The sequence below is a fragment of the Vanacampus margaritifer genome, chromosome 9, assembly GCF_051991255.1.
Source record: "Vanacampus margaritifer isolate UIUO_Vmar chromosome 9, RoL_Vmar_1.0, whole genome shotgun sequence".
Lineage (NCBI taxonomy): Eukaryota > Metazoa > Chordata > Actinopteri > Syngnathiformes > Syngnathidae > Vanacampus > Vanacampus margaritifer.
Genome location: NC_135440.1, coordinates 18,253,534 through 18,278,513, shown reverse-complemented (window position 1 = coordinate 18,278,513; position 24,980 = coordinate 18,253,534). Strand labels below are relative to the sequence as shown.

General features: G+C 39.2%; 5 protein-coding genes across 7 annotated transcripts in view; 1 reads left to right on the top strand and 4 right to left on the bottom strand.

Moving 5' to 3' along the window:
- Positions 1 to 24,980, top strand: part of LOC144057952 (serum amyloid P-component-like) — a 60,661-nt gene that overhangs the window by 32,388 nt on the left and 3,293 nt on the right. The window lies entirely within an intron of this gene.
- Positions 295 to 4,068, bottom strand: LOC144057943 (uncharacterized). 2 transcript variants are annotated; one of them, XM_077575979.1, is made up of 3 exons: positions 3,670 to 4,068; positions 1,841 to 2,926; positions 295 to 1,756 (listed from the first exon to the last, which is right to left on the bottom strand). In XM_077575979.1, the coding sequence occupies exons 1-3, from the start codon at positions 3,788 to 3,790 to the stop codon at positions 993 to 995; spliced, it is 1,971 nt and encodes a 656-aa protein (XP_077432105.1). In that variant the 5' UTR covers positions 3,791 to 4,068; the 3' UTR covers positions 295 to 992. The 2 variants fall into 2 exon arrangements, with proteins under 2 accessions (XP_077432105.1, XP_077432104.1); XM_077575978.1 differs by having other exon boundaries at positions 295 to 2,926.
- On the bottom strand, positions 5,080 to 9,183 carry LOC144057946 (uncharacterized). Its single transcript, XM_077575982.1, has 2 exons — positions 8,768 to 9,183; positions 5,080 to 8,023 (listed from the first exon to the last, which is right to left on the bottom strand). The coding sequence occupies exons 1-2, from the start codon at positions 8,886 to 8,888 to the stop codon at positions 6,186 to 6,188; spliced, it is 1,959 nt and encodes a 652-aa protein (XP_077432108.1). The 5' UTR covers positions 8,889 to 9,183; the 3' UTR covers positions 5,080 to 6,185.
- Positions 10,433 to 14,122, bottom strand: LOC144057945 (uncharacterized). Of its 2 annotated transcripts, XM_077575981.1 has the most exons (3): positions 13,724 to 14,122; positions 11,979 to 12,980; positions 10,433 to 11,894 (listed from the first exon to the last, which is right to left on the bottom strand). In XM_077575981.1, the coding sequence occupies exons 1-3, from the start codon at positions 13,842 to 13,844 to the stop codon at positions 11,131 to 11,133; spliced, it is 1,887 nt and encodes a 628-aa protein (XP_077432107.1). In that variant the 5' UTR covers positions 13,845 to 14,122; the 3' UTR covers positions 10,433 to 11,130. The 2 variants fall into 2 exon arrangements, with proteins under 2 accessions (XP_077432107.1, XP_077432106.1); XM_077575980.1 differs by having other exon boundaries at positions 10,433 to 12,980.
- On the bottom strand, positions 15,134 to 24,613 carry LOC144057744 (uncharacterized). The gene is given in 4 exon segments (XM_077575614.1): positions 15,134 to 18,414; positions 19,161 to 19,292; positions 21,526 to 23,457; positions 24,202 to 24,613. Coding segments are annotated over 4 exon segments (4,542 nt in total). The 5' UTR covers positions 24,326 to 24,613; the 3' UTR covers positions 15,134 to 16,060.

Here is a 24,980-nt window from a genome sequence, read left to right as displayed (position 1 = left end):
TATTGTACACTGCCATCTACTGGTCCCAATTGGTACAATCCAGAGCACACAAAAAAGAAACAAATGCACACAGTCGTGGATTCGCCTTTAATTCTAGTTTCCATTGTAACAAAAATACAAAATTGTTTTCAAACATGGCTTACAAATCCGCATTTTTTTTGAACTACTGGTCCATTTTCTTTCAAAGTGAAAAAAAAAAAAAATTTAAATGCAGACATTTGTTTTTGATTGATTGTAAGAAAATGGAATTGAAATAGAATTGAAAATTTGAAAGTCGTGAGTGTGAGCATGTCGTTGAGATAAAGGCATGCGAAGAGCAGTACTTTAATCAGGATCATAATCAGGTACACTTTTTCATCTCACCACAATGAATCAAAGTTTCTCCCGAATTGTCAACACTTGTCCACGCAATACAAATAGAGCACAAAAATGGAGATCATTTAAAATCACTGTCATTGTAATTACCTTTCATGCATATTAAACATGGAAAATGTATTATAAAAAATATATATAAGGCACAGTGTAGAGCTGTCAGAATTAATCAATTAATCGACAACTACTGTAATAATCGACTAATTGTTTGGAGCCATTTTTTTCTTCAACCCCATCTTTTTTTCTTTTTAAATCACTATACGAATATGAAGTATGAAATAAACACCAATAATAAACAATAATCAGGGGGGAAATCCTTTCGTAATACAATGTTATGCAAAATTCCAATGAATCTGACTAATCGATTCTAAAACTATTTGATAGTGACAGCACAGCGCTAATGAACGGACATTTACAAGTAAACATGTCAGATTACAGCCGTCAGATAGTTTTCATCTGCAGCCCCTTGTCAGGTTGATGTAACATTTTAAATATGAATTTAAATGACAAAATAGGGTAAGTCAAGAGTAAGACACACAACACACAATACAAGTACACGGATCATTCGAAATTTCTGCACCATTTTAAATGTAAATTCATAAATGAGATCATATCAAGCTTCATTCATCGCTGCTATTCTCACCAGCACACGTGTGCCTCTTAGCTTCAGCCTCACTTGGGAATCTTTGACAACAAAGTGAGCAGGAAAAGGGTTTCTCACCAGTGTGTGTTGTTATGTGTCTTTTTAAGTTTTCATTCAGGGCAAATTTCCAACCACAAACGGAGCAAGCAAAAGGCTTCTCGCCAGTGTGGGTTCTTGTGTGTCTTTTTAAGTGTTCCTTCCGAGCAAAAGTTTGACCACAAACTGAGCAGGCAAAAGGCTTCTCTCCAGTGTGGGTTCTTATGTGTATTTTCAAGGTTCCCATCCGAGCAAAATTTTGACCACAAACGGAGCAAGCAAAAGGCTTCTCGCCAGTGTGGGTTCTTGTGTGGATTTTTAAGTCTCTCTTTTGAGCAAAATTTTGACCACAAACTGAGCAGGCAAAAGGCTTCTCTCCAGTGTGGGTTCTTGTGTGTATTTTTAAGTATCCTTTCCGAGCAAAAGTTTGACCACAAACTGAGCAGGCAAAAGGCTTCTCTCCAGTGTGGGTTCTTATGTGTATTTTTAAGGTTCCCATCCGAGCAAAATTTTGACCACAAACGGAGCAAGCAAAAGGCTTCTCGCCAGTGTGGGTTTTTGTGTGTATTTTTAATTCTCCCTTTTGAGCAAAATTTTGACCACAAACTGAGCAGGCAAAAGGCTTCTCTCCAGTGTGGGTTCTTGTGTGCTTTTTTAAGTATCCTTTCCAAGCAAAATTTTGACCACAAACTGAGCAGGCAAAAGGCTTCTCGCCAGTGTGGTTTCTTGTGTGTATTTTTAACTCTCTCCTTTGAGCAAAATTTTGACCACAAACTGAGCAGGCAAAAGGCTTCTCTCCAGTGTGGGTTCTCATGTGCCTTGTTAAGCTTCCCTTGTGAGCAAAATTTTGACCACAAACTGAGCAGGGAAAAGGCTTCTCTCCAGTATGTGTTCGCGCGTGGTCTTTTAAGGTTCCCATCCGAGCAAAATTTTGACCACAAACGGAGCAAGCAAAAGGCTTCTCGCCAGTGTGGGTTCTTGTGTGTATTTTTAATTCTCCCTTTTGAGCAAAATTTTGACCACAAACTGAGCAGGCAAAAGGCTTCTCTCCAGTGTGGGTTCTTGTGTGCTTTTTTAAGTATCCTTTCCGAGCAAAAGTTTGACCACAAACTGAGCAGGCAAAAGGCTTCTCGCCAGTGTGGTTTCTTGTGTGTATTTTTAACTCTCCCCTTTGAGCAAAATTTTGACCACAAACTGAGCAGGCAAAAGGCTTCTCTCCAGTATGTGTTCTCGCGTGGTCTTTTAAGGTTCCCTTCTGAGCAAAATTTCGACCACAAACTGAGCAAGCAAAAGGCTTCTCGCCAGTGTGGGTTCTTGTGTGTATTTTTAAGCTTCCACTCTGAGCAAAATTTTGACCACAAACTGAGTAGGCAAAAGGTTTCTCACCAGTGTGGACAATCAAATGGGTTCTCAAATGACACTTGTAGCCAAACGTTTTCCCACACTGAGAACATTTCCAACGTTTGCTGTCAGTGTGACATGTCACATCACCGTCAAACTGTTCATAGTCACTAGTGTGAGGAGAGTGTGACGCGTCTTCACCATCTGACATCGGAGGTAACAGATTGTCTGCTTGGTCCTCATCATCTTCTGTTGTTATTTGTTGTGTTGAGCTGCTGCTTGGAAGCTCCGCCCCTTTGTTCTCTTCATATTGACATTCATCTTCAGTCTTCAAATGGACAGCAGTCACGGGCAACTCTGTGAAATGCTCCTCCTCTTTAATGTATGGCGGCAGCCGCTCCTCTTTTTTTATGTTGAGAGGCTGTGGCTGCTTCTCTTCTTTAACTTGAAGAGGCTGCAAGTCCTCCTCCTCCTCTTTCACACCAGGGAACTCTGGCTCCCTCCGCTCAGGACAAAGATGTTTTTCACTGACTTCTGCGGGACACAAGATACACATGGTTTCGTAAAGTCAATTTATTGTGATGTTATGTATTTTATATTTAAGATTATGACATGGGCCAAACCCGTGAAAGAATAACAAATCTGGCCAATGTTACGTATCGTCTCAGTCTTCATTTTGTTCCAGAAATCACTTATCACATAACTTTGTAACCCTGATTGTTCCGGATATAATAATTATTATTTTTTTTATATACAAACATTGAATATTAGGGATGAAAACACCAACCACTGTGTGGACTCCACTAGTCCCGGGAGAGAAGCTACAATACATAATTTACATTTTAAAAAATCGAATAAACAAAATAGCTTTAGTAGCTACTCAAACGGCTTGTATTTACGTGTAATAATAATTTTAAGCAATTACATCATTACAAGAGCTCAAGCCGTTAAAATGACGGCTCTGGGTGATCTAATTAGTCGTTTTAAAATTCTGATGACATAGTATTAAAGCAAGGAGCGACTCCTGTTCTTTTTCAGTGGATTAAAGATTTAGGCTTAGAGTTTTACATCACATCAACAGTGCGCTCCGCTAAAGTCTCCCCGCACCGGAAGGTTGGGTGCACTCGTACGTCGAATGCGGAACTGATTTGTGCATATAGTCCACGGCGACTGAGGAAAAACTGTAATTGTACGTAACAAAGTGCCCGGATGAAGATTCCTTTCAAAAATAAATACGGACATATTGTTGAAAAGTATGAATTAAACAAGTGACAAACCCGCTCTGTTCAACACATCTCGAGGCTGCTTGCAAACAGCGTCCAGTAGTTGACGTTGTCGCTCGTTCTCTTGTGCTCCACAAAGCTCCTCTTCGTACTTGACTTTCGTTCTTGCGAACATTTTCACACGAAGTCACGACACTTTACGCACACACATGACGGCCGTATCCTTTTTGGCGGCTAGCAAGCTAAAATAAGCTAGGCTAACATAAACTGGGCCGAGAGTAATCAGACACGAAATGTACCAATTATGTTTGACTTCAATAAAGAAGTGACGGAGGCACAGTGTCGATGTTTAAGTCCGTTCAGTACGAATTCAGGATGAATTATGTAAATAAGCGTGTGTGGCTATGTGAATGCAGCCTGGAATGGACTAACACTAATAGTAGTTTCTGTCACCGTCACGTGAACTCTACGGCAAACACATTTGGACAAAGCTCATGTAACGAACTATTTATATTAAAAAATAAAAATCTAAAATAACACGTTTAATTCTATATTAATTTAGAGAGTAAAAAAAAATCTTCAAACTCCATTTAGACGATTAAGAAACATGTTTAGTTCCTGTATATCCTTAAGTAATATGAGTAAAGCCAATAGCGTTATTTTTCATTATTATTGTTTAATTAATATTATTTTGTTGATAGGCAAATATCATATTCATTGTGCTTAGTGGAAACACTGTAAACACTCCTTTCAAGGATTTATGGCTGGTTTCAAGTTTTATTTTATGCTTGAAGAAGTGGGAAAGAAACAAAAATGCAAGGATAGAAACTCACAAAGGAGGAAATTGTGGGAAGTGAAAGTAAAACGAGAGGGCTGGAAAGCCAGTAACACATCATTCTTGTGTGAAGTAAGTAAAATAACACGATTTGAAGTAGGTGCTTCAAAATGTCCTTGGCTTTATGTCCAAAAACAGGACATAAAAGCAAATGTATGTAATCAGATCTCTTATTTGAACGTATTATGTGTTATGTATGAACACACTGATACATTTGCAGCATTCACAACGTTGAAAATCAAAATCCATGTACAGTAAAAAATACTGTATACCATATTATACTAGTATTAGACTGTATTATATATGCAGTGTAAAGTATTCCTTATATTATTAGCTTGTCAAATTCCTCAAAAGCAAGAAAAATTAAAATAAAACAAGGGAAAATAAAAAAAAACTGTACAGCTATAGTTTGTGTAAGAAAGTTATCTAGTGTTTTGCGTGGAAAGCGATAGGCATGCTCATGGGCTACACGCTTGAGCACACGCGCCCTCCTGTGGCCGAGGGTAACATGGCGTCCATGTTTTCAGTTGGCCAGACTCTCTATATACGGCTGTTTTGCTCTATTGTACACTGCCATCTACTGGTCCCAATTGGTACAATCCAGAGCACACAAAAAAGAAACAAAAGCACACAGTCGTGGATTCGCCTTTAATTCTAGTTTCCAATGTAACAAAACTACAAAATTGTTTTCAAACATGGCTTACAAATCCACAATTTTTTTTTGAACTGCTGGTCCATTTTCTTTCAAAGTGAAAAAAAAAAACAATTTAAATGCAGACCTTTGTTTTTGATTGATTGTAAGAAAATGGAATTGAAATAGAATTGAAAATTTGAAAGTCGTAAGTGTGAGCACGTCGTTGAGATAAAGGCATGCGAAGAGCAGTACTTTAATCAGGATCATAATCAGGTACACTTTTTCATCTCACCACAATGAATCAAAGTTTCTCCCGAATTGTCAACACTTGTCCACGCAATACAAATAGAGCACAAAAATGGAGATCATTTAAAATCACTGTCATTGTAATTACCTTTCATGCATATTAAACATGGAAAATGTATTATAAAAAATATATATAAGGCACAGTGTAGAGCTGTCAGAATTAATCAATTAATCGACAACTACTGTAATAATCGACTAATTGTTTGGAGCCATTTTTTTCTTCAACCCCATCTTTTTTTCTTTTTAAATCACTATACGAATATGAAGTATGAAATAAACACCAATAATAAACAATAATCAGGGGGGAGATCCTTTCGTAATACAGTGTTATGCAAAATTCCAATGAATCTGACTAATCGATTCTAAAACTATTTGATAGTGACAGCACAGCGCTAATGAACGGACATTTACAAGTAAACATGTCAGATTACAGCCGTCAGATAGTTTTCATCTGCAGCCCCTTGTCAGGTTGATGTAACATTTTAAATATGAATTTAAATGACAAAATAGGGTAAGTCAAGAGTAAGACACACAACACACAATACAAGTACACGGATCATTCGAAATTTCTGCACCATTTTAAATGTAAATTCATAAATGAGATCATATCAAGCTTCATTCATCGCTGCTATCCTCACCAGCACACGTGTGCCTCTTAGCTTCAGCCTCACTTGGGAATCTTTGACAACAAAGTGAGCAGGAAAAGGGTTTCTCACCAGTGTGGGTTCTTGTGTGTGTTTTTAAGCTTCCCTTCCAAGCAAAAATTTGACCACAAACTGAGCAGGCAAAAGGCTTCTAGCCAGTGTGGGTTCTTGTGTGTCTTTTTAAGTGTTCCTTCCGAGCAAAATTTTGACCACAAACTGAGCAGGCAAAAGGCTTCTCTCCAGTGTGGGTTCTTATGTGTATTTTTAAGGTTCCCATCCGAGCAAAATTTTGACCACAAACGGAGCAAGCAAAAGGCTTCTCGCCAGTGTGGGTTCTTGTGTGTATTTTTAAGTCTCCCTTTTGAGCAAAATTTTGACCACAAACTGAGCAGGCAAAAGGCTTCTCTCCAGTGTGGGTTCTTGTGTGCTTTTTTAAGTATCCTTTCCAAGCAAAATTTTGACCACAAACTGAGCAGGCAAAAGGCTTCTCGCCAGTGTGGGTTCTTGTGTGCCTTGTTAAGCTTCCCTTCCCAGTAAAATTTTGACCACAAACTGAGCAGACAAAAGGCTTCTCTCCAGTGTGGATTCTTGTGTGTCTTTTTAAGCTTCCCTTCCCAGTAAAATTTTGACCACAAACTGAGCAGACAAAAGGCTTCTCTCCAGTGTGGATTCTTGTGTGTCTTTTTAAGCTTCCCTTCTGAGTAAAATTTTGACCACAAACTGAGCAGACAAAAGGCTTCTCTCCAGTGTGGGTTCTTGTGTGTATTTTTAAGTGTCCCGTCCGAGCAAAATTTTGACCACAAACGGAGCAAGCAAAAGGCTTCTCGCCAGTGTGGGTTCTTGTGTGTATTTTCAAGCTTCCCTTCCCAGCAAAATTTTGACCACAAACTGAGCAGGGAAAAGCCTTCTCTCCAGTGTGGGTTCTCATGTGTATTTTTAAGCTTACCTTGTGAGCAAAATTTCGACCACAAACTGAACAGGCAAAAGGCTTCTCGCCAGTGTGGGTTCTTGTGTGTATTTTTAAGTCTCCCTTCTGAGCAAAATTTTGACCACAAACAGAGCAGGTAAAAGGCTTCTCGCCAGTGTGGGTTCTTGTGTGTCTTTTTAAGTCTCCCTTCTGAGCAAAATTTTGACCACAAACTGAGCAGGTAAAAGGCTTCTCGCCAGTGTGGGTTCTTGTGTGTCTTTTTAAGTGTTCCCTCAGAGCAAAATTTTGACCACAAACTGAGCAGGTAAAAGGCTTCTCTCCAGTGTGTGTTCTCGCGTGGTCTTTTAAGGTTCCCTTCTGAGCAAAATTTCGACCACAAACTGAGCAAGCAAAAGGCTTCTCGCCAGTGTGGGTTCTTGTGTGTATTTTTAAGCTTCCCTTCGTAGCAAAATTTTGACCACAAACTGAACAGGGAAAAGGCTTCTCGCCAGTGTGGGTTCTTGTGTGTATTTTTAAGCTTCCACTCTGAGCAAAATTTTGACCACAAACTGAGTAGGCAAAAGGTTTCTCACCAGTGTGGCCAATCAAATGGGTTCTCAAATGACACTTGTAGCCAAACGTTTTCCCACACTGAGAACATTTCCAACGTTTGCTGTCAGTGTGACATGTCACATCACCGTCAAACTGTTCATAGTCACTAGTGTGAGGAGAGTGTGACGCGTCTTCACCATCTGACATCGGAGGTAACCGATTGTCTGCTTGGGCCTCATCATCTTCTGTTGTTATTTGTTGTATTGAGCTGCTGCTTGGAAGCTCCGCCCCTTTGTTCTCTTCATATTGACATTCATCTTCAGTCTTCAAATGGACAGCAGTCACGGGCAACTCTGTGAAATGCTCCTCCTCTTTAATGTATGGCGGCAGCCGCTCCTCTTTTTTTATGTTGAGAGGCTGTGGCTGCTTCTCTTCTTTAACTTGAAGAGGCTGCAAGTCCTCCTCCTCCTCTTTCACACCAGGGAACTCTGGCTCCCTCCGCTCAGGACAAAGATGTTTTTCACTGACTTCTGCGGGACACAAGATACACATGGTTTCGTAAAGTCAATTTATTGTGATGTTATGTATTTTATATTTAAGATTATCACATGGGCCAAACCCGTGAAAGAATAACAAATCTGGCCAATGTTACGTATCGTCTCAGTCTTCATTTTGTTCCAGAAATCACTTATCACATAACTTTGTAACCCTGATTGTTCCGGATATAATTATTATTTTTTTTTTTTATATACAAACATTGAATATTAGGGATGAAAACACCAACCACTGTGTGGACTCCAGTAGTCCCGGGAGAGAAGCTACAATACATAATTTACATTTTAAAAAATCGAATAAACAAAATAGCTTTAGTAGCTACTCAAACGGCTTGTATTTACGTGTAATAATAATTTTAAGCAATTATATCATTACAAGAGCTCAAGCCGTTATAATTACGGCTCTGGGTGACCTAATTAGTCGTTTTAAAATTCTGATGACATAGTATTAAAGCAAGGAGCGACTCCTGTTCTTTTTCAGTGGATTAAAGATTTAGGCTTAGAGTTTTACGTCACATCAACAGAGCGCTCCGCTAAAGTCTCCCCGCACCGGAAGGTTGGGTGCACTCGTACGTCGAATGCGGAACTGATTTGTGCATATAGTCCATGGCGACTGAGGAAAAACTGTAAATGTACGTAACAAAGTGCCCGGATGAAAATTCCTTTCAAAAATAAATACGGACATATTGTTGAAAAGTATGAATTAAACAAGTGACAAACCCGCTCTGTTCAACACATCTCGAGGCTCCTTGCAAACAGCGTCCAGTAGTTGACGTTGTCGCTCGTTCTCTTGTGCTCCACAAAGCTCCTCTTCGTACTTGACTTTCGTTCTTGCGAACATTTTCACACGAAGTCACGACACTTTACGCACACACTTGACGGCCGTATCCTTTTTGGTGGCTAGCAAGCTAAGATAAGCTAGGCTAACATAAACTGGGCCGAGAGATTTCGACGAGCACTGTCTGATACGATTTAATCAGACACGAAATGTACCAATTATGTTTGACTTCAATAAAGAAGTGACGGAGGCACAGTGTCGATGTTTAAGTCCGTTCAGTACGAATTCAGGATGAATTATGTAAATAAGCGTGTGTGGCTATGTGAATGCAGCCTGGAATGGACTAACACTAATAGTAGTTTCTGTCACCGTCACGTGAACTCTACGGCAAACACATTTGGACAAATCTCATGTAACGAACTATTTATATTAAAAAATAAAAATCTAAAATAACACGTTTAATTCTATATTAATTTAGAGAGTAAAAAAACAAATCTTCAAACTCCATTTACACGATTAAGAAACATGTTTAGTTCCTGTATATCCTTAAGTAATATGAGTAAAGCCAATAGCGTTATTTTTCATTATTATTGTTTAATTAATATTATTTTGTTGATAGGCAAATATCATATTCATTGTGCTTAGTGGAAACACTGTAAACACTCCTTTCAAGGATTTATGGCTGGTTTCAAGTTTTATTTTATGCTTGAAGAAGTGGGAAAGAAACAAAAATGCAAGGATAGAAACTCACAAAGGAGGAAATTGTGGGAAGTGAAAGTAAAACGAGAGGGCTGGAAAGCCAGTAACACATCATTCTTGTGTGAAGTAAGTAAAATAACACGATTTGAAGTAGGTGCTTCAAAATGTCCTTGGCTTTATGTCCAAAAACAGGACATAAAAGCAAATGTATGTAATCAGATCTCTTATTTGAACGTATTATGTGTTATGTATGAACACACTGATACATTTGCAGCATTCACAACGTTGATAATCAAAATCCATGTACAGTAAAAAATACTGTATACCATATTATACTAGTATTAGCCTGTATTATATATGCAGTGTAAAGTATTCCTTATATTATTAGCTTGTCAAATTCCTCAAAGGCAAGAAAAATTAAAATAAAACAAGGGAAAATAAAAAAAACTGTACAGCTATAGTTTGTGTAAGAAAGTTATCTAGTGTTTTGCGTGGAAAGCGATAGGCATGCTCATGGGCTACACGCTTGAGCACACGCGCCCTCCTGTGGCCGAGGGTAACATGGCGTCCATGTTTTCAGTTGGCCAGACTCTCTATATACGGCTGTTTTGCTCTATTGTACACTGCCATCTACTGGTCCCAATTGGTACAATCCAGAGCACACAAAAAAGAAACAAATGCACACAGTCGTGGATTCACCTTTAATTCTAGTTTCCATTGTAACAAAAATACAAAATTGTTTTCAAACATGGCTTACAAATCCGCATTTTTTTTGAACTACTGGTCCATTTTCTTTCAAAGTGAAAAAAAAAAAAAAATTAAATGCAGACATTTGTTTTTGATTGATTGTAAGAAAATGGAATTGAAATAGAATTGAAAATTTGAAAGTCGTGAGTGTGAGCATGTCGTTGAGATAAAGGCATGCGAAGAGCAGTACTTTAATCAGGATCATAATCAGGTACACTTTTTCATCTCACCACAATGAATCAAAGTTTCTCCCGAATTGTCAACACTTGTCCACGCAATACAAATAGAGCACAAAAATGGAGATCATTTAAAATCACTGTCATTGTAATTACCTTTCATGCATATTAAACATGGAAAATGTATTATAAAAAATATATATAAGGCACAGTGTAGAGCTGTCAGAATTAATCAATTAATCGACAACTACTGTAATAATCGACTAATTGTTTGGAGCCATTTTTTTCTTCAACCCCATCTTTTTTTCTTTTTAAATCACTATACGAATATGAAGTATGAAATAAACACCAATAATAAACAATAATCAGGGGGGAAATCCTTTCATAATACAGTGTTATGCAAAATTCCAATGAATCTGACTAATCGATTCTAAAACTATTTGATAGTGACAGCACAGCGCTAATGAACGGACATTTACAAGTAAACATGTCAGATTATAGCCGTCAGATAGTTTTCATCTGCAGCCCCTTGTCAGGTTGATGTAACATTTTAAATATGAATTTAAATGACAAAATAGGGTAAGTCAAGAGTAAGACACACAACACACAATACAAGTACACGGATCATTCGAAATTTCTGCACCATTTTAAATGTAAATTCATAAATGAGATCATATCAAGCTTCATTCATCGCTGCTATTCTCACCAGCACACGTGTGCCTCTTAGCTTCAGCCTCACTTGGGAATCTTTGACAACAAAGTGAGCAGGAAAAGGGTTTCTCACCAGTGTGTGTTGTTATGTGTCTTTTTAAGTTTTCATTCAGGGCAAATTTCCAACCACAAACGGAGCAAGCAAAAGGCTTCTCGCCAGTGTGGGTTCTTGTGTGTCTTTTTAAGTGTTCCTTCCGAGCAAAAGTTTGACCACAAACTGAGCAGGCAAAAGGCTTCTCTCCAGTGTGGGTTCTTATGTGTATTTTCAAGGTTCCCATCCGAGCAAAATTTTGACCACAAACGGAGCAAGCAAAAGGCTTCTCGCCAGTGTGGGTTCTTGTGTGGATTTTTAAGTCTCTCTTTTGAGCAAAATTTTGACCACAAACTGAGCAGGCAAAAGGCTTCTCTCCAGTGTGGGTTCTTGTGTGTATTTTTAAGTATCCTTTCCGAGCAAAAGTTTGACCACAAACTGAGCAGGCAAAAGGCTTCTCTCCAGTGTGGGTTCTTATGTGTATTTTTAAGGTTCCCATCCGAGCAAAATTTTGACCACAAACGGAGCAAGCAAAAGGCTTCTCGCCAGTGTGGGTTTTTGTGTGTATTTTTAAGTCTCCCTTTTGAGCAAAATTTTGACCACAAACTGAGCAGGCAAAAGGCTTCTCTCCAGTGTGGGTTCTTGTGTGCTTTTTTAAGTATCCTTTCCAAGCAAAATTTTGACCACAAACTGAGCAGGCAAAAGGCTTCTCGCCAGTGTGGTTTCTTGTGTGTATTTTTAACTCTCTCCTTTGAGCAAAATTTTGACCACAAACTGAGCAGGCAAAAGGCTTCTCTCCAGTGTGGGTTCTCATGTGCCTTGTTAAGCTTCCCTTGTGAGCAAAATTTTGACCACAAACTGAGCAGGGAAAAGGCTTCTCTCCAGTATGTGTTCGCGCGTGGTCTTTTAAGGTTCCCATCCGAGCAAAATTTTGACCACAAACGGAGCAAGCAAAAGGCTTCTCGCCAGTGTGGGTTCTTGTGTGTATTTTTAATTCTCCCTTTTGAGCAAAATTTTGACCACAAACTGAGCAGGCAAAAGGCTTCTCGCCAGTGTGGTTTCTTGTGTGTATTTTTAACTCTCCCCTTTGAGCAAAATTTTGACCACAAACTGAGCAGGCAAAAGGCTTCTCTCCATTATGTGTTCTCGCGTGGTCTTTTAAGGTTCCCTTCTGAGCAAAATTTCGACCACAAACTGAGCAAGCAAAAGGCTTCTCGCCAGTGTGGGTTCTTGTGTGTATTTTTAAGCTTCCACTCTGAGCAAAATTTTGACCACAAACTGAGTAGGCAAAAGGTTTCTCACCAGTGTGGACAATCAAATGGGTTCTCAAATGACACTTGTAGCCAAACGTTTTCCCACACTGAGAACATTTCCAACGTTTGCTGTCAGTGTGACATGTCACATCACCGTCAAACTGTTCATAGTCACTAGTGTGAGGAGAGTGTGACGCGTCTTCACCATCTGACATTGGAGGTAACCGATTGTCTGCTTGGTCCTCATCATCTTCTGTTGTTATTTGTTGTATTGAGCTGCTGCTTGGAAGCTCCGCCCCTTTGTTCTCTTCATATTGACATTCATCTTCAGTCTTCAAATGGACAGCAGTCACGGGCAACTCTGTGAAATGCTCCTCCTCTTTAATGTATGGCGGCAGCCGCTCCTCTTTTTTTATGTTGAGAGGCTGTGGCTGCTTCTCTTCTTTAACTTGAAGAGGCTGCAAGTCCTCCTCCTCCTCTTTCACACCAGGGAACTCTGGCTCCCTCCGCTCAGGACAAAGATGTTTTTCACTGACTTCTGCGGGACACAAGATACACATGGTTTCGTAAAGTCAATTTATTGTGATGTTATGTATTTTATATTTAAGATTATGACATGGGCCAAACCCGTGAAAGAATAACAAATCTGGCCAATGTTACGTATCGTCTCAGTCTTCATTTTGTTCCAGAAATCACTTATCACATAACTTTGTAACCCTGATTGTTCCGGATATAATAATTATTATTTTTTTTATATACAAACATTGAATATTAGGGATGAAAACACCAACCACTGTGTGGACTCCACTAGTCCCGGGAGAGAAGCTACAATACATAATTTACATTTTAAAAAATCGAATAAACAAAACAGCTTTAGTAGCTACTCAAACGGCTTGTATTTACGTGTAATAATAATTTTAAGCAATTACATCATTACAAGAGCTCAAGCCGTTAAAATGACGGCTCTGGGTGATCTAATTAGTCGTTTTAAAATTCTGATGACATAGTATTAAAGCAAGGAGCGACTCCTGTTCTTTTTCAGTGGATTAAAGATTTAGGCTTAGAGTTTTACATCACATCAACAGTGCGCTCCGCTAAAGTCTCCCCGCACCGGAAGGTTGGGTGCACTCGTACGTCGAATGCGGAACTGATTTGTGCATATAGTCCACGGCGACTGAGGAAAAACTGTAATTGTACGTAACAAAGTGCCCGGATGAAGATTCCTTTCAAAAATAAATACGGACATATTGTTGAAAAGTATGAATTAAACAAGTGACAAACCCGCTCTGTTCAACACATCTCGAGGCTGCTTGCAAACAGCGTCCAGTAGTTGACGTTGTCGCTCGTTCTCTTGTGCTCCACAAAGCTCCTCTTCGTACTTGACTTTCGTTCTTGCGAACATTTTCACACGAAGTCACGACACTTTACGCACACACATGACGGCCGTATCCTTTTTGGCGGCTAGCAAGCTAAAATAAGCTAGGCTAACATAAACTGGGCCGAGAGTAATCAGACACGAAATGTACCAATTATGTTTGACTTCAATAAAGAAGTGACGGAGGCACAGTGTCGATGTTTAAGTCCGTTCAGTACGAATTCAGGATGAATTATGTAAATAAGCGTGTGTGGCTATGTGAATGCAGCCTGGAATGGACTAACACTAATAGTAGTTTCTGTCACCGTCACGTGAACTCTACGGCAAACACATTTGGACAAATCTCATGTAACGAACTATTTATATTAAAAAATAAAAATCTAAAATAACACGTTTAATTCTATATTAATTTAGAGAGTAAAAAAAAATCTTCAAACTCCATTTAGACGATTAAGAAACATGTTTAGTTCCTGTATATCCTTAAGTAATATGAGTAAAGCCAATAGCGTTATTTTTCATTATTATTGTTTAATTAATATTATTTTGTTGATAGGCAAATATCATATTCATTGTGCTTAGTGGAAACACTGTAAACACTCCTTTCAAGGATTTATGGCTGGTTTCAAGTTTTATTTTATGCTTGAAGAAGTGGGAAAGAAACAAAAATGCAAGGATAGAAACTCACAAAGGAGGAAATTGTGGGAAGTGAAAGTAAAACGAGAGGGCTGGAAAGCCAGTAACACATCATTCTTGTGTGAAGTAAGTAAAATAACACGATTTGAAGTAGGTGCTTCAAAATGTCCTTGGCTTTATGTCCAAAAACAGGACATAAAAGCAAATGTATGTAATCAGATCTCTTATTTGAACGTATTATGTGTTATGTATGAACACACTGATACATTTGCAGCATTCACAACGTTGAAAATCAAAATCCATGTACAGTAAAAAATACTGTATACCATATTATACTAGTATTAGACTGTATTATATATGCAGTGTAAAGTATTCCTTATATTATTAGCTTGTCAAATTCCTCAAAGGCAAGAAAAATTAAAATAAAACAAGGGAAAATAAAAAAAAACTGTACAGCTATAGTTTGTGTAAGAAAGTTATCTAGTGTTTTGCGTGGAAAGCGATAGGCATGCTCATGGGCTACACGCTTGAGCACACGCGCCCTCCTGTGGCCGAGGGTAACATGGCGTCCATGTTTTCAGTTGGCCAGACTCTCTATATACGGCTGTTTTGCTCTATTGTACACTGCCATCTACTGGTCCCAATTGGTACAATCCAGAGCACACAAAAAAGAAACAAAAGCACACAGTCGTGGATTCGCCTTTAATTCTAGTTTCCAATGTAACAAAACTACAAAATTGTTTTCAAACATGGCTTACAAATCCACAATTTTTTTTTGAACTGCTGGTCCATTTTCTTTCAAAGTGAAAAAAAAAAAACAATTTAAATGCAGACCTTTGTTTTTGATTGATTGTAAGAAAATGGAATTGAAATAGAATTGAAAATTTGAAAGTCGTAAGTGTGAGCACGTCGTTGAGATAAAGGCATGCGAAGAGCAGTACTTTAATCAGGATCATAATCAGGTACACTTTTTCATCTCACCACAATGAATCAAAGTTTCTCCCGAATTGTCAACACTTGTCCACGCAATACAAATAGAGCACAAAAATGGAGATCATTTAAAATCACTGTCATTGTAATTACCTTTCATGCATATTAAACATGGAAAATGTATTATAAAAAATATATATAAGGCACAGTGTAGAGCTGTCAGAATTAATCAATTAATCGACAACTACTGTAATAATCGACTAATTGTTTGGAGCCATTTTTTTCTTCAACCCCATCTTTTTTTCTTTTTAAATCACTATACGAATATGAAGTATGAAATAAACACCAATAATAAACAATAATCAGGGGGGAGATCCTTTCGTAATACAGTGTTATGCAAAATTCCAATGAATCTGACTAATCGATTCTAAAACTATTTGATAGTGACAGCACAGCGCTAATGAACGGACATTTACAAGTAAACATGTCAGATTACAGCCGTCAGATAGTTTTCATCTGCAGCCCCTTGTCAGGTTGATGTAACATTTTAAATATGAATTTAAATGACAAAATAGGGTAAGTCAAGAGTAAGACACACAACACACAATACAAGTACACGGATCATTCGAAATTTCTGCACCATTTTAAATGTAAATTCATAAATGAGATCATATCAAGCTTCATTCATCGCTGCTATCCTCACCAGCACACGTGTGCCTCTTAGCTTCAGCCTCACTTGGGAATCTTTGACAACAAAGTGAGCAGGAAAAGGGTTTCTCACCAGTGTGGGTTCTTGTGTGTGTTTTTAAGCTTCCCTTCCAAGCAAAAATTTGACCACAAACTGAGCAGGCAAAAGGCTTCTAGCCAGTGTGGGTTCTTGTGTGTCTTTTTAAGTGTTCCTTCCGAGCAAAATTTTGACCACAAACTGAGCAAGCAAAAGGCTTCTCGCCAGTGTGGGTTCTTGTGTGTATTTTTAAGGTTCCCATCCGAGCAAAATTTTGACCACAAACGGAGCAAGCAAAAGGCTTCTCGCCAGTGTGGGTTCTTGTGTGTATTTTTAAGTCTCCCTTTTGAGCAAAATTTTGACCACAAACTGAGCAGGCAAAAGGCTTCTCTCCAGTGTGGGTTCTTGTGTGCTTTTTTAAGTATCCTTTCCAAGCAAAATTTTGACCACAAACTGAGCAGGCAAAAGGCTTCTCGCCAGTGTGGGTTCTTGTGTGTATTTTTAACTCTCCCCTTTGAGCAAAATTTTGACCACAAACTGAGCAGGCAAAAGGCTTCTCTCCAGTGTGGGTTCTCATGTGCCTTGTTAAGCTTCCCTTCCCAGTAAAATTTTGACCACAAACTGAGCAGACAAAAGGCTTCTCTCCAGTGTGGATTCTTGTGTGTCTTTTTAAGCTTCCCTTCCCAGTAAAATTTTGACCACAAACTGAGCAGACAAAAGGCTTCTCTCCAGTGTGGATTCTTGTGTGTCTTTTTAAGCTTCCCTTCTGAGTAAAATTTTGACCACAAACTGAGCAGACAAAAGGCTTCTCTCCAGTGTGGGTTCTTGTGTGTATTTTTAAGTGTCCCGTCCGAGCAAAATTTTGACCACAAACGGAGCAAGCAAAAGGCTTCTCGCCAGTGTGGGTTCTTGTGTGTATTTTCAAGCTTCCCTTCCCAGCAAAATTTTGACCACAAACTGAGCAGGGAAAAGCCTTCTCTCCAGTGTGGGTTCTCATGTGTATTTTTAAGCTTACCTTGTGAGCAAAATTTCGACCACAAACTAAACAGGCAAAAGGCTTCTCGCCAGTGTGGGTTCTTGTGTGTATTTTTAAGTCTCCCTTCTGAGCAAAATTTTGACCACAAACAGAGCAGGTAAAAGGCTTCTCGCCAGTGTGGGTTCTTGTGTGTCTTTTTAAGTCTCCCTTCTGAGCAAAATTTTGACCACAAACTGAGCAGGTAAAAGGCTTCTCGCCAGTGTGGGTTCTTGTGTGTCTTTTTAAGTGTTCCCTCAGAGCAAAAGTTTGACCACAAACTGAGCAGGTAAAAGGCTTCTCTCCAGTATGTGTTCTCGCGTGGTCTTTTAAGGTTCCCTTCTGAGCAAAATTTCGACCACAAACGGAGCAAGCAAAAGGCTTCTCGCCAGTGTGGGTTCTTGTGTGTATTTTTAAGCTTCCGTTTGTAGCAAAATTTTGACCACAAACTGAGCAGGTAAAAGGCTTCTCGCCAGTGTGGGTTCTTGTGTGTCTTTTTAAGTGTTCCCTCAGAGCAAAATTTTGACCACAAACTGAGCAGGTAAAAGGCTTCTCTCCAGTGTGTGTTCTCGCGTGGTCTTTTAAGGTTCCCTTCTGAGCAAAATTTCGACCACAAACTGAGCAAGCAAAAGGCTTCTCGCCAGTGTGGGTTCTTGTGTGTATTTTTAAGCTTCCCTTCGTAGCAAAATTTTGACCACAAACTGAACAGGGAAAAGGCTTCTCGCCAGTGTGGGTTCTTGTGTGTATTTTTAAGCTTCCACTCTGAGCAAAATTTTGACCACAAACTGAGTAGGCAAAAGGTTTCTCACCAGTGTGGCCAATCAAATGGGTTCTCAAATGACACTTGTAGCCAAACGTTTTCCCACACTGAGAACATTTCCAACGTTTGCTGTCAGTGTGACATGTCACATCACCGTCAAACTGTTCATAGTCACTAGTGTGAGGAGAGTGTGACGCGTCTTCACCATCTGACATCGGAGGTAACCGATTGTCTGCTTGGGCCTCATCATCTTCTGTTGTTATTTGTTGTCTTGGGCCGCTGCTTGGAAGCTCCGCCCCTTTGTTCTCTTCATATTGACATTCATCTTCAGTCTTCAAATGGACAGCAGTCACGGGCAACTCTGTGAAATGCTCCTCCTCTTTAATGTATGGGGGCAGCCGCTCCTCTTTTTTTATGTTGAGAGGCTGTGGCTGCTTCTCTTCTTTAACTTGAAGAGGCTGCAAGTCCTCCTCCTCCTCTTTCACACCAGGGAACTCTGGCTCCCTCCGCTCAGGACAAAGATGTTTTTCACTGACTTCTGCGGGACACAAGATACACATGGTTTCGTAAAGTCAATTTATTGTGATGTTATGTATTTTATATTTAAGATTATCACATGGGCCAAACCCGTGAAAGAATAACAAATCTGGCCAATGTTACGTATCGTCTCAGTCTTCATTTTGTTCCAGAAATCACTTATCACATAACTTTGTAACCCTGATTGTTCCGGATATAATTATTATTATTTTTTTTTTATATACAAACATTGAATATTAGGGATGAAAACACCAACCACTGTGTGGACTCCAGTAGTCCCGGGAGAGAAGCTACAATACATAATTTACATTTTAAAAAATCGAATAAACAAAATAGCTTTAGTAGCTACTCAAACGGCTTGTATTTACGTGTAATAATAATTTTAAGCAATAACATCATTACAAGAGCTCAAGCCGTTAAAATGACGGCTCTGGGTGATCTAATTAGTCGTTTTAAAATTCTGATGACATAGTATTAAAGCAAGGAGCGACTCCTGTTCTTTTTCAGTGGATTAAAGATTTAGGCTTAGAGTTTTACTTCACATCAACAGTGCGCTCCGCTAAAGTCTCCCCGCACCGGAAGGTTGGGTGCACTCGTACGTCGAATGCGGAACTGATTTGTGCATATAGTTCCATGGCGACTGAGGAAAAACTGTAATTGTACGTAACAAAGTGCCCGGATGAAGATTCCTTTCAAAAATAAATACGGACATATTGTTGAAAAGTATGAATTAAACAAGTGACAAACCCGCTCTGTTCAACACATCTCGAGGCTCCTTGCAAACAGCGTCCAGTAGTTGACGTTGTCGCTCGTTCTCTTGTGCTCCACAAAGCTCCTCTTCGTACTTGACTTTCGTTCTTGCGAACATTCTCACACGAAGTCACGACACTTTACGCACACACTTGACGGCCGTATCCTTTTTGGCGGCTAGCAAGCTAAAATAAGCTAGGCTAACATAAACTGGGCCGAGAGATTTCGACGAGCACTGTCTGATACGATTTAATCAGACACGAAATGTACCAATTATGTTTGACTTCAATAAAGATGTGACGGAGGCACAGTGTCGATGTTTAAGTCCGTTCAGTACGAATTCAGGATGAATTATGTAAATAAGCGTGTGTGGCTATGTGAATGCAGCCTGGAATGGACTAACACTAATAGTAGTTTCTGTCACCGTCACGTGAACTCTACGGCAAACACATTTGGACAAATCTCATGTAACGAACTATTTTATTAAAAAATAAAAATCTAAAATAACACGTTTAATTCTATATTAATTTAGAGAGTAAAAAAAAAATCTTCAAACTCCATTTAGACAATTAAGAAACATGTTTAGTTCCTGTATATCCTTAAGTAATATGAGTAAAGCCAATAGCGTTATTTTTCATTATTATTGTTTAATTAATATTATTTTGTTGATAGGCAAATATCATATTCATTGTGCTTAGTGGAAACACTGTAAACACTCCTTTCAAGGATTTATGGCTGGTTTCAAGTTTTATTTTATGCTTGAAGAAGTGGGAAAGAAACAAAAATGCAAGGATAGAAACTCACAAAGGAGGAAATTGTGGGAAGTGAAAGTAAAACGAGAGGGCTGGAAAGCCAGTAACACATCATTCTTGTGTGAAGTAAGTAAAATAACACGATTTGAAGTAGGTGCTTCAAAATGTCCTTGGCTTTATGTCCAAAAACAGGACATAAAAGCAAATGTATGTAATCAGATCTCTTATTTGAACGTATTATGTGTTATGTATGAACACACTGATACATTTGCAGCATTCACAACGTTGATAATCAAAATCCATGTACAGTAAAAAATACTGTATACCATATTATACTAGTATTAGCCTGTATTATATATGCAGTGTAAAGTATTCCTTATATTATTAGCTTGTCAAATTCCTCAAAGGCAAGAAAAATTAAAATAAAACAAGGGAAAATAAAAAAAACTGTACAGCTATAGTTTGTGTAAGAAAGTTATCTAGTGTTTTGCGTGGAAAGCGATAGGCATGCTCATGGGCTACACGCTTGAGCACACGCGCCCTCCTGTGGCCGAGGGTAACATGGCGTCCATGTTTTCAGTTGGCCAGACTCTCTATATACGGCTGTTTTGCTCTAATGTACACTGCCATCTACTGGTCCCAATTGGTACAATCCAGAGCACACAAAAAAGAAACAAAAGCACACAGTCGTGGATTCGCCTTTAATTCTAGTTTCCATTGTAACAAAACTACAAAATTGTTTTCAAACATGGCTTACAAATCCACAATTTTTTTTTGAACTGCTGGTCCATTTTCTTTCAAAGTGAAAAAAAAAACAATTTAAATGCAGACCTTTGTTTTTGATTGATTGTAAGAAAATGGAATTGAAATAGAATTGAAAATTTGAAAGTCGTGAGTGTGAGCATGTCGTTGAGATAAAGGCATGCGAAGAGCAGTACTTTAATCAGGATCATAATCAGGTACACTTTTTCATCTCACCACAATGAATCAAAGTTTCTCCCGAATTGTCAACACTTGTCCACGCAATACAAATAGAGCACAAAAATGGAGATCATTTAAAATCACTGTCATTGTAATTACCTTTCATGCATATTAAACATGGAAAATGTATTATAAAAAATATATATAAGGCACAGTGTAGAGCTGTCAGAATTAATCAATTAATCGACAACTACTGTAATAATCGACTAATTGTTTGGAGCCATTTTTTTTCTTCAACCCCATCTTTTTTTCTTTTTAAATCACTATACGAATATGAAGTATGAAATAAACACCAATAATAAACAATAATCAGGGGGGGAATCCTTTCGTAATACAGTGTTATGCAAAATTCCAATGAATCTGACTAATCGATTCTAAAACTATTTGATAGTGACAGCACAGCGCTAATGAACGGACATTTACAAGTAAACATGTCAGATTACAGCCGTCAGATAGTTTTCATCTGCAGCCCCTTGTCAGGTTGATGTAACATTTTAAATATGAATTTAAATGACAAAATAGGGTAAGTCAAGAGTAAGACACACAACACACAATACAAGTACACGGATCATTCGAAATTTCTGCACCATTTTAAATGTAAATTCATAAATGAGATCATATCAAGCTTCATTCATCGCTGCTATTCTCACCAGCACACGTGTGCCTCTTAGCTTCAGCCTCACTTGGGAATCTTTGACAACAAAGTGAGCAGGAAAAGGGTTTCTCACCAGTGTGGGTTCTTGTGTGTGTTTTTAAGTATCCTTTCCAAGCAAAAGTTTGACCACAAACTGAGCAGGCAAAAGGCTTCTCTCCAGTGTGGGTTCTTGTGTGCTTTTTTAAGTATCCTTTCCAAGCAAAAGTTTGACCACAAACTGAGCAGGCAAAAGGCTTCTCTCCAGTGTGGATTCTTGTGTGTCTTTTTAAGCTTCCCTTCCCAGTAAAATTTTGACCACAAACTGAGCAGACAAAAGGCTTCTCTCCAGTGTGGATTCTTGTGTGTCTTTTTAAGCTTCCCTTCTGAGTAAAATTTTGACCACAAACTGAGCAGACAAAAGGCTTCTCTCCAGTGTGGGTTCTTGTGTGTATTTTTAAGTGTCCCGTCCGAGCAAAATTTTGACCACAAACGGAGCAAGCAAAATGCTTCTCGCCAGTGTGGGTTCTTGTGTGTATTTTCAAGCTTCTCTTCCCAGCAAAATTTTGACCACAAACTGAGCAGGGAAAAGCCTTCTCTCCAGTGTGGGTTCTCATGTGTATTTTTAAGCTTACCTTGCGAGCAAAATTTCGACCACAAACTGAACAGGCAAAAGGCTTCTCGCCAGTGTGGGTTCTTGTGTGTATTTTTAAGTCTCCCTTCTGAGCAAAATTTTGACCACAAACTGAGCAGATAAAAGGCTTCTCGCCAGTATGTGTTCTCGCGTGGTCTTTTAAGGTTCCCTTCCGAGCAAAATTTTGACCACAAACTGAGCAGGTAAAAGGCTTCTCGCCAGTGTGGGTTCTTGTGTGTCTTTTTAAGTGTTCCCTCAGAGCAAAAGTTTGACCACAAACTGAGCAGGTAAAAGGCTTCTCTCCAGTATGTGTTCTCGCGTGGTCTTTTAAGGTTCCCTTCCGAGCAAAATTTCGACCACAAACGGAGCAAGCAAAAGGCTTCTCGCCAGTGTGGGTTCTTGTGTGTATTTTTAAGCTTCCGTTCGTAGCAAAATTTTGACCACAAACTGAGCAGGTAAAAGGCTTCTCGCCAGTGTGGGTTCTTGTGTGTCTTTTTAAGTGTTCCCTCAGAGCAAAATTTTGACCACAAACTGAGCAGGTAAAAGGCTTCTCTCCAGTGTGTGTTCTCGCGTGGTTTTTTAAGGTTCCCTTCTGAGCAAAATTTCGACCACAAACTGAGCAAGCAAAAGGCTTCTCGCCAGTGTGGGTTATTGTGTGTATTTTTAAGCTTCCCTTCGAAGCAAAATTTTGACCACAAACTGAACAGGGAAAAGGCTTCTCGCCAGTGTGGGTTCTTGTGTGTATTTTTAAGCTTCCACTCTGAGCAAAATTTTGACCACAAACTGAGTAGGCAAAAGGTTTCTCACCAGTGTGGCCAATCAAATGGGTTCTCAAATGACACTTGTAGCCAAACGTTTTCCCACACTGAGAACATTTCCAACGTTTGCTGTCAGTGTGACATGTCACATCACCGTCAAACTGTTCATAGTCACTAGTGTGAGGAGAGTGTGACGCGTCTTCACCATCTGACATCGGAGGTAACCGATTGTCTGCTTGGGCCTCATCATCTTCTGTTGTTATTTGTTGTCTTGGGCCGCTGCTTGGAAGCTCCGCCCCTTTGTTCTCTTCATATTGACATTCATCTTCAGTCTTCAAATGGACAGCAGTCACGGGCAACTCTGTGAAATGCTCCTCCTCTTTAATGTATGGGGGCAGCCGCTCCTCTTTTTTTATGTTGAGAGGCTGTGGCTGCTTCTCTTCTTTAACTTGAAGAGGCTGCAAGTCCTCCTCCTCCTCTTTCACACCAGGGAACTCTGGCTCCCTCCGCTCAGGACAAAGATGTTTTTCACTGACTTCTGCGGGACACAAGATACACATGGTTTCGTAAAGTCAATTTATTGTGATGTTATGTATTTTATATTTAAGATTATGACATGGGCCAAACCCGTGAAAGAATAACAAATCTGGCCAATGTTACGTATCGTCTCAGTCTTCATTTTGTTCCAGAAATCACTTATCACATAACTTTGTAACCCTGATTGTTCCGGATATATATATATATATATATTTTTATATACAAATATTGAATATTAGGGATGAAAACACCAACCACTGTGTGGACTCCAGTAGTCCCGGGAGAGGAGCTACAATACATAATTTACATTTTAAAAAATCGAATAAACAAAATAGCTTTAGTAGCTACTCAAACGGCTTGTATTTACGTGTAATAATAATTTTAAGCAATTACATCATTACAAAAGCTCAAGCCGTTAAAATGACGGCTCTGGGTGATCTAATTAGTCGTTTTAAAATTCTGATGACATAGTATTAAAGCAAGGAGCGACTCCTGTTCTTTTTCAGTGGATTAAAGATTTAGGCTTAGAGTTTTACATCACATCAACAGTGCGCTCCGCTGAACTCTCCCCGCACCGGAAGGTTGGGTGCACTCGTACGTCGAATGCGGAACTGATTTGTGCATATAGTCCATGGCGACTGAGGAAAAACTGTAATTGTACGTAACAAAGTGCCCGGATGAAGATTCCTTTCAAAAATAAATACGGACATATTGGTGAAAAGTATGAATGAAACAAGTGACAAACCCGCTCTGTTCAACACATCTCGAGGCTGCTTGCAAACAGCGTCCAGTAGTTGACGTTGTCGCTCGTTCTCCTCTTGTGCTCCACAAAGCTCCTCTTCGTACTTGACTTTCGTTCTTGCGAACATTTTCACACGAAGTCACGACACTTTACGCACACATTTGACGGCCGTATCCTTTTTGGCGGCTAGCAAGATAAGCTAAGCTAGGCTAACATAAACTGGGCCGAGAGATTTCGACGAGCACTGTCTGATACGATTTAATCAGACACGAAATGTAGCAATTATGTTTGACTTCAATAAAGAAGTGACGGAGGCACAGTGTCGATGTTTAAGTCCGTTCAGTACGAAATTTATACTTCTCGGGTCGAATCCCTGAAGCGTGTGCCAACTAATGTAGATGAGCGGTTCATGAACGGCGAGTCGATGCGCGTGTTGATGACGTACGTGGTGACGTATGAAGCCCAGCGAAGCGGATGTACTACGTGACTGATTCAGGAAATGATTCGCTCGGTTTGAGTGTACAGTAGTTCGAAATAAAAGCGACAAACAAACGCTATGGATTCCCCTTCACTTTTTGTGTTTTCGGGTTCCTTATTGCGCTACTTTTTGGCATTTAATTTGACGAGCTTCTTTTTTGCGATGGAACCAGCAAGAAAGAGGAGTTTTTCCCCTGTTTGGGAGCACTTTGAGCAGCTCTCACCTCAGAAGGTAATGCACTGCAATTACTATTTAACAGATTCCAATAATGAAATAAAATAAAATGTGACAACACATAAAATCC